The sequence below is a fragment of the Sorex fumeus genome, unplaced genomic scaffold (genome assembly GCF_029834395.1).
Source record: "Sorex fumeus unplaced genomic scaffold, SorFum_2.1 ptg000013l, whole genome shotgun sequence".
In the NCBI taxonomy this organism is placed as follows: Eukaryota; Metazoa; Chordata; class Mammalia; order Eulipotyphla; family Soricidae; genus Sorex; species Sorex fumeus.
This window is the reverse complement of record NW_026606070.1, coordinates 14,635,089-14,648,440: the sequence shown is the minus strand read 5'-3', so window position 1 is coordinate 14,648,440 and position 13,352 is coordinate 14,635,089. Positions and strand designations below refer to the sequence as shown.

The 13,352-nt window shown below is 37.4% G+C and overlaps 1 protein-coding gene across 9 annotated transcripts in view; it reads right to left on the bottom strand.

Moving 5' to 3' along the window:
• ANKRD17 (ankyrin repeat domain 17) overlaps positions 1-13,352 on the bottom strand; it is a 140,032-nt gene that overhangs the window by 39,537 nt on the left and 87,143 nt on the right. For all 9 annotated transcript variants that reach the window (XM_056111507.1, XM_056111511.1, XM_056111510.1 and 6 more), the window contains 3 exons: positions 4,652-4,763; positions 4,393-4,538; positions 1,120-1,262 (listed from right to left, as the gene is read on the bottom strand). In XM_056111507.1, coding sequence (XP_055967482.1) covers positions 1,120-1,262; positions 4,393-4,538; positions 4,652-4,763 — 401 coding nt within the window. The remainder of the gene's footprint in view (positions 1-1,119; positions 1,263-4,392; positions 4,539-4,651; positions 4,764-13,352) is intronic.

The following is a 13,352-nucleotide window of genomic DNA, read 5'->3' as shown; positions in this document are numbered from 1 at the left end:
AACAGAAAAAATATACACATTTAAAATGTCCAGAAAAACATTATACGATGCTATGCAGGACTTAAGATTTATTATCTTGTATGACTATTTAAAATAGTGACTTCTCAGCCCTAGCAATACTTCAGATACTACCACTACTGCATTAACTCCCAAAACTAAAATACTTCTGTAGCTCATTTGAGAGAACGACTTGTGATTAAAATTATTATTACAATTTTTAAGAGAAAAATTTTGCATTTTAAGGTACAACCCCCACCCCCAAAAGAGGGAGACGGTCACAGCTAGTATTGCTAATGAGTTTATCCCAGCTTGATGCTCAGGGGCTGGAGTGATAGCACAGCGGTAGGGCGTTTGCCTTGCACGCAGCCAACATGGCCGACCTGAGTTCGATTCCTCCGCCCCTCTCGGAGAGCCCAGCAAGCTACCGAGAGTATCTCGCCCACACGGCAGAGCCTGGCAAGCTCCCCGTAACGTATTCATATGCCAAACACAGTAACAACAAAAGTCTCCAATGGAGAGGTTACTGGGCCCGCTCGAGCAAAATCGATGCTCAGGGGTCTCTCCCTGAAGTGCTCAGAAGGCCACACAGTGCTGGGAATAAAATCTAGGACTCCAACGAGCAAAGCACAGACTCCAGCCACTTGAGCGACAGCCATAGCTCCACAGATTGTTTTCTTAATAGAAATCCATAACAAAAAAACAGCTCTTAAAATTATTTTAAGGCAGTTTTTTTTAGCACAGCGGTAGGGCGTTTGCCTTGCACGCAGCCAACAAGGCAGACCCGAGCTCGATTCCTGCACCCCTCTCGGAGAGCCCGGCAAACTACAGAGAGTATCTCACCCGCACGGCAGAGCCCGGCAAGCTCCCCGTGACATATTTGATATGCCAGACACAGTAACAACAAAGTCTCCAATGGAGACGTTACTGGGCCCGCTCGAGAAAATCGATGATTAACGGGAGGGTCTTTACTTTTATATCAATAGATATGTCCTTAAATTAAAAAATTAAGTTTAAAATCCTCTAGCAAATTGGGCTCTAAATTTGTAATAAAGGCATTTTCTAAATATGGCATGAACACATTCTTAAAACCTTAGGGACTCTGAAGAGAACTAAACTTACCGAGAATTAATTTCAGCTCCTGCATTTAGTAATATTTTGATAATGTTCACATAGCCACCAGAAGCAGCCAAGCTTAGAGGTGTGTAATCAGAAACATTTCTGTGCTCTTTATTTGCCCCTCGAGCTAGTAACAGTTCCACCACCTATAAAGAAAAAAAATTATTTTCTACTTAAGACAATTTATGAAGTATCTGTTTCTGATTTCTCTTTCTTATAACCTTACTGTGTTAGAAAAAGGGGAAAGTCCTTTCATCCTTTGCATGGAATCAGCTTCAAGTGACAGTAAGTAGTCACAGGTGCCAACAAAGAGATAATCTGAAAAGTAAACTCCATACTAAAATGTGCTGAAATGACAGTGTGTTCATAAAAGATGTGGAACTAATGTGTTATACAATGCCACTTTAGAAATTAGTCTTTCTAATTCTAACACAATGGCAAAACGAAGCAAATATTTTTCATTCATACACTGTCATTAAAATAATTCATGTAACTTTCAATAAATAACTTTAAAAAATCTGAGTCATTATTTCTTTGTGCATTTTACTTCTAACTTTAAACACCTGAAATTTCATGAAAATGGTATACTTGTTTTTAGCTTTCATTACTCCATCACCTAATGTTTATAAGTGTTTATTAAATATTAATATATAAACAAAAAACGATTTAAGTTTTTGATATCACTCTGCATTATGACAAAGTAGTTTTTCTGCTGATGAGCACCATCACCATTTCTAGGTCTGGGTAATGCTGAATAAAGCTGCTATCAGCACTGCTATAGAAATATAATTGCTTACAGGTTCAATCCATAGTAGAATTTAAGTGTAGCTTCAGTTTTATAAAAAATTGCTAAATCTTTTTCCTTAAGTGGTTCCTTATGCTTTAATCAATCATAAGTGAGTTTTGGTTGATCCAAATCTATTGTGGCAGTAGATACATCAAAGATTTTGATAACTGTAGGCACTCCGGTGTATTAGATCTGAGTGGTCAACACAGAGTTCTCTATTTGCATTTCATGACAGCTAAACATACACAGCTTTATTGAGTGCTTACTGGTGCTAACCATACACAGCTTTATTGAGTGCTTACTGGTCACTTACAGATCTATTTATCATGTCATTTTATACACAGAACAACTCTGACACACAGGAACTATTATTTTCTTCTTCATTTTGCAATGAGGCACAGAAGCTAAGGGATTCTCAAGATCTAAGTTCTTTCTGGGAGAGAAGGAAGATAGAGGAATGCCAAACAGCTCAGAGCTTACTCCTTACAGGGCTTGGGGAACCATACAGGGTGCCGGGGATCGATCCCCTTGCATGCAAAGCAAGCACCCTATTTCAGCACTGAGATGCTAACTTCTTAACCAATTCTATCCTATTAATTTATTTTCTAAAATGCTAACTAGAAAGTAACATGTTAAAAACAGTGCTTTCTTTTAATACCAACTAGTATTTTACTCAGTAGCATAACCATTTTTAGAAATGACTATCTGTTTCTTGCTTTTAAGTTAGATGTCCTATGTGACAAGGTTATTTAACCAGTACCAAAAGAAAAATCCCTTTTTTATTTTACAAAGAATCCCTTAAGGTAGATAGTATAAAACTCAAAACAAATTTCTAGAATCTTTCTTATGCCAAAACACTGAACAGTTTTTTTCTCAGAGGGAATGGTAGATTCTGCCCAAATATAAACATTTACTAGCAAACAATGGAAAGTCACTTTGCCAACAAACAGGATCCTACAAATTTCTCCCAAGTACTTTAGCATTTAAATGATATCAAATCAAGAGTTCTTACAGGCAAAATTATTATCTAAAACTGGGTCTGTACATTTTTAAAGATCATTTATATTTTAATAAAGAATGAAGACTTTGAAATTGCTTTGCTTTTGCATTCAAAAAAGCCCAAAAAACAAAAAACAAAGGAGGGACCAGAACGATAGTGCAGCAGGCCAGGGATTTGCCTTGCACATGACTTACGGGAATTCAATACCATTATGGTTTCCTGAGCCCTGCCAGGTATGAATCCTAACGAAGAGCCAGGAGTAAATCCTGAGCACTGCTGCAGAGGGTCCCAAAAGAAATAACTATTCAAAAAACAGCATCCGAATCTATGTTCTGAGAGTAGGGGAACACCAGGACTCTACCCTGAGGTGCACAAGATTCTAAGTGCTACCAGAGATGAAACCCATTGCCTAGGACACAGTAGGTATACGCTCTACCACTTGAATTATATTCTAGGCCAAAGAAGTCAATCAACTGATTTTGACGCAACATTGAAAATAGTACGTTTATAAAGTAACATATATTATCTTAAACCATATAATAATCGGAAACTGGAAACCACTTCACTCATGATGTTACTTTTATCATTATTCTTTGGTGAAGCAAGGTATTTATTGAAACTTAGATGTGAGGGGAGCGGAAGAGTAAAAATACTTGTACAAGGGAGAACATGGGCTTCAAGAGTAAGCTTATTTTCAAATAAATGCATTTCCTTAAGCATTTAATTACAAAGAATTTTGTCATTACATTTCAGTTGGATCACTGCCACTGAATGTACCATGCTCCCCTCCTGCCAAATCCATTATGTCCGCCACTACTAGGTGTTGCAATGGTGGCCCCCCGGCACTAGAAGGCCTGGCAAGGATTAGAGCAGTGTCAGATATGGCTCCCATGGCAGGGAACATTTATTAATCCGAATAACATGATTTTGCTATTAATAGAATTGGATTCCAAATACACACACATATTATTTTAGGGGGTGGTAGGAGCCAAAGGCCCCGGTGTTCAAGGTGTACTCGTGGCTCTGCACTCAGGGATCACTCCCGACTATACTCAGGAGACTACACGTGGTGCCAGCAACAGAACCCCAGTCAGCCACGTGCAAGCAAGCTCTCTGCCTACTGTACTCTCTCTCCAACACTCAAATATTCCAAACCTACAGTTCATATCCATTGTATAATACAGAACAAAAAAAACGACACTGAATGTAATCACATAACCAACAAGAAGTAAAAGACTAGGGATAGATACTGTTGTCTGTTGTACAGATCGTCTATCTCTAATATCAAGTATACCTAATAGCCACAGATCTAATTTAGGTAATAAACTATGATTTTTTCATAACTATCCACTTCTGCTAGTAAAATACTTATCCTTCTGCTAACAAATACTTCAGTTAATAAATAGTAATCAGTCTAGTTAAAATAATCTAAATGAAAGCAAACAACAAACACTTAAGAGTGAAAAAAACATTACACTGGTGAAATTACCTCCTGTCTTCCCCCAGAACAAGCCAAAGATAGAGGTGTGTCCTTGGTCCTTTCTGACTGGGCTTCAATATCTGCACCATTGTCCAGCAGTATTTCCACAACACCAACATGACCAGCCGTAGCAGCCAAGATAAGAGGAGTAAAACCTAGAAGAAAAGGTTATTTTCTCATTACAGGCCAACCATATCTAATGGTTCAAAAAGCGGTGGAACCTAAGTATTAAAAAGAAATGCACAAAAAAATAAAGTAGCTCTCCTACCTTTCTTGTCTCGGTGTTCGATACTGGCGCCTCTCTCTAGCAATGTTTGTACCAGTTCCTCATGACCACCTGCACATGCAAGTGTTAGTGCTGTGTCATGATTACTCTCAGTCTATGAAAAAATAAAAATTCATCGTTTTACTAAAAATATCAGTATCAATTACCTAATAGGTACCTATATCAACTACACACAGATAACATGTAACATTCTACTGCATACAACGTTTGAGTAGTAAGCTGTGTATTTTTCCATTAGTTGCAAACTTGGCATTGGCGGGAGGGGCGTGCTGGGGTGGAGAGCATGTCCAGAGCAGAACTTGAGGGTCTGAGCGTCATGCCCAGAGAAACTGTGCCCTGCAGTTTAGGAAAATAGCTTAATACTCAGCTCCACAATGCAATTTTGCCAGATCCAGCGGTGGCGGGGGCCACATATGACTGTGTTCAGGGGACCATATAATGCTGGCAAATTGAACTTGGGGTCTATACATGCCAGATTGCATTCTACACTTTTATTAATGGTTATCTCCATTAATCCCAACGTGATTTTTTTTAAAGACTACAAATAATATTTGAATGTTATAGGCAATGCTTAAACATGAGGGAAAAAAGTATGATTTTCAATCATATACTACTGTCAACTGCATGATTAATGGAAATATTGTACATACTCTTTCATCCATTGATGGAGTAACAGAAAAGATTTATCTTCCCATTTCAAATGAACTAAAGGAAATATTTAACTCAACCTATTTCCCGGAGTTCCCAAGGCTGCAGTGCAGGGAGAAGGCATGCACACAGAGCCTGGAAGTCTCCTACGTTAACAAGCCTGCAGAGGTCGAGGAAGTTCAAAGTCATGGGGCCAAATGCTGGGGAACAAAGCGTGAGGGAGAGAGGACTCCAGAGGTCTTCAGCTGAGCTCCAGTCAGCACCCGTGCATAAGAAAAATTACCAGAGGCTAGGGAAGAAGCATCGGAAGAAATCTGGTTGAAAAATATCCAGAGGATATTATACAGGGACAAAAAAAAAGTTTGTTTTCACCAGAATTGAAAGACCTCAAAACACATAGGATGTGAATCAAGTAGAATCTTCAGTAATGTAGCCAAACTAGTCATTCTAGACACATCTAATAAAGTGAAAAGCAAGTCATGAAATGAAAAAATTATAAGAAAAAAGCCCCAACTATATAAAGAAACTAAAATTAATTATTATACACACACACACGCACACACAAATACACATATAGACATAAATATGTGTTTTTAAGTGCCAGGGATAGAATTCAAGTTTTCTGCATGAAAGGCATTTGCTTTAACCACTTAACCACATCCCTGGGCCCTTAAAAATGTTATTGAAAGACTATTATAATTCAGATATGGCACCGCTGTGTCATATTTATCTTCAATATATACATAATTTACTTCTGATTTCTGCTACTGCTAATAATAAGGAATTCACCAAATATACTATATTACTCAAGCAAATAAAAAATGAAGATTAGAGCTGTGGTATTATCTACAAGTATAGTGGTAACATTATCATAGTTCAAATGCTTATTCAGAAGTAACACTATATATATGCATGACTGTATTTACACATAAAAACACATCTATAGCACTCTAAAGTGTATACATATATACATACATGTATATACACATATGTCTATGCATTCTGAAGCTGGATTGTACAAAAGCAGTAACTACATAGTGATAACATGGTGGTTAGTATTTGAAATATGCCTTGTGCTACTGAGGATATAAATTTTAATTTGAACTAAACTAAATTTGAAAACTGATAATCACTTTAGATAATTTAAAAACATTTTACTATGCCCAGAACAATTTGAAAATAACTAAATTCTAAAATGTATATTCAGTCAAGTACTAGAAACTGGGAATCAAGCACTTCCAATTTAGTCCAAATTAGGACATACTGTAACTGGAGTGACATGTCATCCTAATTTGCCTGGGGTCTAAAAACTTGAGATGAGAGACTATGCAACTATAACTGGAAAACTTTGGTGGGAGAAACCAAGATGATTTGGTAACTAAGCTGTAATTATGGCAGACAAACCTTAATTTTAAGACTTCTAACATAAAATAACATAAAGGAACATGGCAAAAGTTGGCACTGATTACACACATAAACTGCAGTATTACAGATATATTTGGTATGTTTAGGATAGTTAGTATATTTAGTATTGTACCTAATTCCACTCTTTCTATTCTTTTTCTGTTGTTGGATTAAGTTTTGGAGGGTCATACCCAGTTATGCTCAGGGCTGAGTATGGGCCTCTGTGCTAAGGGATCACTCTAGACAAAGCTCATGAATATGAAGTGCTGGGGAACAAACCATAGTCGGCCATGTGCATGGCATACTATCTCTGAGGCCTCTATAACTATCTTTTAATGTTTTAATTAGAAAATTTAGAATTACATAAATTTTCAATTACTTCTCTACTACACTTTTTTTCTTTTTTTTTTTTTTTTGATTTATTGGGTCACACCCAATATTTCTTAGGGTTACTTTTGGCTCTGCACTCAGGAAATTACTCCTGGCAGTTTTCAGGGAACCATATGGAATGCCAGGGATTAAACCTGGGTTGGCCGAATGCAAGGCAAACGCCCTACCCTTTGAACTATGACTCTGGCCCAATTTTCTTTCATTTTAATATATGTACCTCTGTTACGACACCAATCACTACCATTTTTTCTCCTTTTTGGTTCCACACAGGAAATCAGGTGGCGCTTGGGACCAAACCTGGGGATGCTACGTGTTAGCATGCACTTTGGGTTATCTCCCCAGTCCTCAGCAATCTCTCTGGTGCTAATAATGATTATAGATTCATCTAGCACTCTAAGAGGACTACAAATTCCTAGAAGGTAATGAACATATCTTTTTCATCTCTGCATTTTCCATCTATTAAGAATGCTTTCTATGTGAAATAATGAATGACATTTAAGCTCATTTGACAGTAACTGAAAAGGGTAACAGAATCATTTGTTAGTAGTGAAACAAAGGATATCTATGAGAAATGCATTTATTGTGCTTATGTATTTATAGTCTATTATTATTTGTTATAAATATAAAAAAGGCATATTCTCCCAGAAAAACAATTAATTCTAAAATCAAGGTCCATGATAAAAATTGAGTAACGAGACAAAAGGCAAACTTGCAAGAGTCAAGAAATAAGAAAAAGCCTACTAGTCAATGATGAAGAGGGAGACCGCAAAAACTGCTCTGCAGAAGAGGCTGGCAGAGAGCAGAGCTACAGACTGCAGAGATCAGGTATGGCCACAAGGGAGAGATGCACCAACTACAACAATGGAGAAGGACATGAATACTTAAATGAGTGACAGCTCTGACTGTTTTCTATTACTTGATTTTCATTTTAGATTTATCAAGAAGGAATTAGTGTCTGGTTTCAGAGAAAAGGAGATAAAGACTCAAAGAAACAACCTTTGATCTTCAGACAAATTCATAACTGCTTATGAGCTGGTTCAAAAAACTATTAAGATCTTGAATAGTTCATCTTGCTTGTATCACAGAGTGGCACTATGGCATTGCTGAGGTCAATTACAATGTCTATTTTATGTGCTCTCTATATATCGGTGTACAGAAAACCAAAAGAGTCAACTCTATGGAAACGTTTATCAGGTTTATAAGTCATCTGGGAATTAAAGAGTAAAGTGGCACCACATTAAATAGAAAATAAAGAGATGAAATTTAAAAAAAAAAAACCAAGAGCATAAAAATTAAGGTCAGTAAAATAATGCACCCCAACATGAAAAAACATCAATTCAACTGATATTATGCAGCTTTTATTTTCTCCAAAGATATTTTAGGCTCGGTAAATTTTAAGTAACAATCTAAGTTCCCTAGAGCTTTACTTGTAACTGCATAGGGCAAATGGAGAGCCAAGTTACTAGAGAAATACAAACATTGTTTTATCAGAGTTGAAGGAAAAAATATGTAAGCTGAAAAGGAGGTCTGGTTAAATGCCTCAGGAAACAAGATTAGGTAGTTTCACTATCTGCAATAACGAAAAATTAAAGCAGCAAAATTTTATGTGAATATTTAAAGGACAATAATAAAGGCTATAAGCAAAAAATTATAAATATACACCTAACACAATCAAAATCTGGTAAGAAGTATTGTGATTTGCAGACTATCAGGGAAAAAAAAATCAATGAAAACAGTCTAAATTAAAATTAATGCTGATTGATAAGATACTTAAAAATTTTTTTATATTACTAAAGAAATGATAGAAATAGGATAGTGTTTTCGGAAAATAATAATAACAGTAAAATAGTGTATTGTTATACTAATTAACAAGTTCATACATCCACAAGAAACTGAGAAGGAAAAAAGTATCAAGAGCTATGTTAAGAACTCAGCAAGTTTAAAGTCCAAATAAAATTTCCATATTGCCCAGAATAAATCATACCATCCCATGTCATAACACTGTTTTGATAACATTTTAGTCAATGCAAAAATATTGTGAAAGATAACACATTAATCTTGAGTTAAATGTGGTGATTCGATTTTACTTACTTTTGTTTTGAGGTCACATCCAATATAGCTCAGGTGCTATTGTGGCACCCAAAATTTGAGCCAACGTCTTGCTCCCTGAAGGAGCATGCAAGGCAAGTGCCTTACCTTCTGTACTATCATAAGGACCCTCAATTTTAAGTGGTATTCAATTCTAACGTTTAAGTTTACTGTTTATATAAACTCTTCTTAAAAATCTATTTCTAGAGCTGGAGTTATAACACAGCAGGAAGGGCATCTGACTTGCACGCAGCAGACTCGGGTTCAAGTCCCTGCATCTCATATGGTCCCCCGAGCACCACCAGAAGTGATTCTTGAGTGCAGAGCCCTGAACATTGCCGGGTGTGACCCAAAAAGCCCCCCCCCCAAAAAAATCTATTTCTAATTTCTATAGCTACAGAAATTTCTACATACAACTTTCTATAGAAATTTTTCTACATTCAGTGAAATATATATATGGAGAAATGATCACACAGAGATACATTATATATGTATGTAAAGGGTAAAGGTAAAGGCCCTCCCGTTGATCGTCGATTTGCTCGAGCGGGCCTAGTAACGTCTCCATTGGAGACTTTGTTGTTACTGTGTTTTGCATATCGAATACTCTCGGTAGCTTGCCGCTTGCCGGGCTCTCCGAGAGGGGCGGAGGAATCGAACTCGGGTCGGCCATGTTGGCCGCTTGTAAGGCGAACGCCCTACCCGCTGTGCTATCGCTCCAGCCCTAGACTATAGACTATCGCTCCAGACATAGACTATATATGTATGTAGTCTATAGAAATTTCCATGTATCTATGGTATGTTTCATTATACTGAATGAGCAAATCAACAGCAATATGAAGAATTAAAAGAGGGTCCGGAGAGATAGTACATGGTTAAGGAGCTTGTCTTGTACATCAGTCAACCCTGATTTGATCCCCGTACAACAAGGTCCCCAAAGCACCCATGTGAACAATTTCAGGCAGAGAGGAGTAACACCAAGATACGGCTCAAACACCTCTCCACAAAAAATGAAAAGATTACAGTTATTCTAGCAAAAGGTAAACACCCAACAAAATTCCATCAGATAGCTCAAAAAAAAGTCAAGTCTTTTTCAAGCTATTATTTCCCAAATTAAAATTTTTGACAGCACATTATATAAACAGTACTTACATACACACATATATAAAATGTAACAGCACATTATATGTATGACATGATCTTTTCATTATTAAACGTTTTTAAACTTGGCTCAAGTGATTAATAATTTTAAAAGTTTAAAAAATATCCAGAGAATTTTGACTCAAGAAAACTATTACACAAAATGCAAATTCACCTTCAGCATTCTTCAAGGCTCAGAAATAAACACAATTTCTTGTTAGAATGCTGGTTTCTTGAGCCGGAAAGATAGTACATGGATTAAGGTATTTGCCTTTCATTCAGACAACCCTGGTTCAATCTCTGGCATCACATATGATCCCCCTACCATAACCAGGAGTGATCCCCGTACAGAACTAGGAGTAAATCTTGAGCACTGGCTGCGTACGGTCCCAAACCCCATTTCCTCAAATAAGAAGTACAAAACAAAAATATTAATTCCTGACTATAACATTCATTTGCAAAAGTCAGTATTTAAACTGACATTCACTATCAATAACTCTGTAAATCACAATTCTTTAATAAAAAAATTAAAATTAAAAGAAAATCAAATTAGATATCCAAGCAAGCCTATAAAGAAGGGAACATTCTGATTAGAGCCACAGAGGCAGGCTGGGGGAGGGTGGAGTGGCAGGAGGGAAACGGGGGTCCCTGGTGATAGGAAATGAACACTGGTGGAGGGATGGGGGTTGGACATTACATGTCTGAAATCTGATCATAAAAAGCTTTGTAGAAGGGAGGAACATGGCCCTCACCATAACCATACCACCATACGCCGAGCCAGTCTGTCTCATTCGGGGCGCCATAGAGGGGGGTGGGTGGTGAGATCCCTCTCTGCCCCAAGGGACCCAGTCCTGGCAGAGGAAAACCTCCAGAACCCTATGGCTACCCTGCTCACAGCCACTCTCCAAATGCTCAGGTGGAGACTCACCCACGAGTGAACCTTTCCCTGGATAGTACAGCTGCACAATACTTCATGGGACAAACCCTACCCATAGTCAAGAGTACTGTGCACCACATCTGATGGGATTCAGAGTAGGAGGCAGTCAACCTTCTAGGGAAATATTATATGATTTCAGTTCTGCTTTGGGGCAGAAGTTGGGGTTCAGGATGAAAACACCCAGAATACGGTGGTAGAAAGGTGTAGTGGTGGTGGAATTGGTTTTTGAATATTATATAATCAAATATTGTGAACTACTTTATAAAATAAAAACATTTTTAAAAAAGCTTCATAACTGTCATGGTGATGTAAATGAAAAAATTATAATTAAAAAAAAAACAGTTTAACATTTTGAGGCTGGAGTGATAGTACAAAGAGTAGGGCATTAGCTCTGCATGCAGTCAACCTGCGTTTGATACCCAGCATCCCTTATGGTCTCCTCAGTACTGCCAGGAATAATTCCTAAGTTCAAACCCAGAAGCCATAAATAAATTTAAAAAAATAAAATAAATGGGGGGCTGGAGCAATAGCATAGCAGGTAGGGCTTTTGCCTTGCATGCAGTCGACCTGGGTTCAATTCCCAGCATCCCATATGGTCCTCTGAGCACCACCAGGAGTAATTCCTGAGTGCAGAGCCAGGAGTGACCCTTGTGCATCGCCAGGTGTGACCCAAATAGCAAAAACATAAATAAAGCCAGAAGCAACCCAGAAACATAGACAGGTGTGGCTCAAAAAACCAAATAAATGTTAACTTTTCTTTTGGTCTCCTTTCTTAAAATTTGGCTTAGAAACACAATTATGCCCAAGGTTACATCCTAAAGAGCATGAAAGAGAATCAATTCTTTGCAATCTTGATTGTGAACTCATTATCATAAAAGAGACCTCCATGCAGTGGCGGGATTCCAAGGAGTGTTGCTTCCACAGGCACATTACTAGGCAACCAGCCTGACTGGCAGTCTCTAACCCTGAAGCAGATTTTTATTTTTTAAAAAAGATAAAATATTGTTATGTTTATCTATTTATTTATTTGGGCTTGGGAGTCACTCAGCTGTGCTCAGTGGGCATTCCTGGTTCCATGCTCAATATCACACGTGGAAGTCTTCAGGGGACAATTTATGGTGCTAGGTTTCAAACCACGGTCCCTGACAGCCATGCCATGTTCAACCTTTATACTTATTCAGTCCCCAAAGCATTCTGTTTAATGTTTAAAACACAGTAAAATAGTTTTACTTAAGAAGAATCTACTATATTTAAAATATCTAGTAAAAATAAAAAACTTTAATTCGCACGTCACTTTGTAGGATTCATAATCAAGCAAGTTATTTTATAAGTACAATCAGTTATTTCATCACTAATAATTCAAATTCACTAAGAAATAGTTCAGTGAGGTTTTTACTGTATTTTTGTAAAACTGTTTTGGTACAATTTTTATTTTTGCATGTGTTTAAATTCCATGCCCTACATGAACTTAAAAAAAAAAACTAGTTAAAGGGGTCTGGAATGGTAGTACAGTAGGTAGGATGTTTGCTTTGTAAGTGGTAGACCTGGATTTCAACCCCACATCCCATATGATCCCACACACTGCCAGGAGTTAATTCCTGAATGCCAAGAGGAACTCCTGAGCATCATTTAGTTCGAACCACTACAACCCCCCTACCCCCAACCCCTGCCAAAAAAAATCTGGTTAAAAACCTGCCAGATCAACAGTCTGAGAAAAATAATTCTAATAAATACCAGGTTCAATTAAATTGTACGCATCACCAACATTAGTTCACTGTGGTTCATAATCGAACGTCTGAAAACTTTGTGTAAAGGTTGGCATAAAGTAGTATGGTAGTTGAGAACGATGGTTTCTAAGTCAAATCAATGCAAATTTGACATCAGACCCATCATTTGCCTAAATAGAGTAATCTTTACCTGACTCTCCCCACTGTTCCCTATCTCCTCTTCAAAATCTAGAATTTAAAGAACTGAACATTCAATGACATTTAGTAAGTTTTTATACTAAAACAATTAAAAGTTCTATAAGGTACACACAGTCACCCTCACCTTTGCCTCCACAACTCCAGAAATTCATCA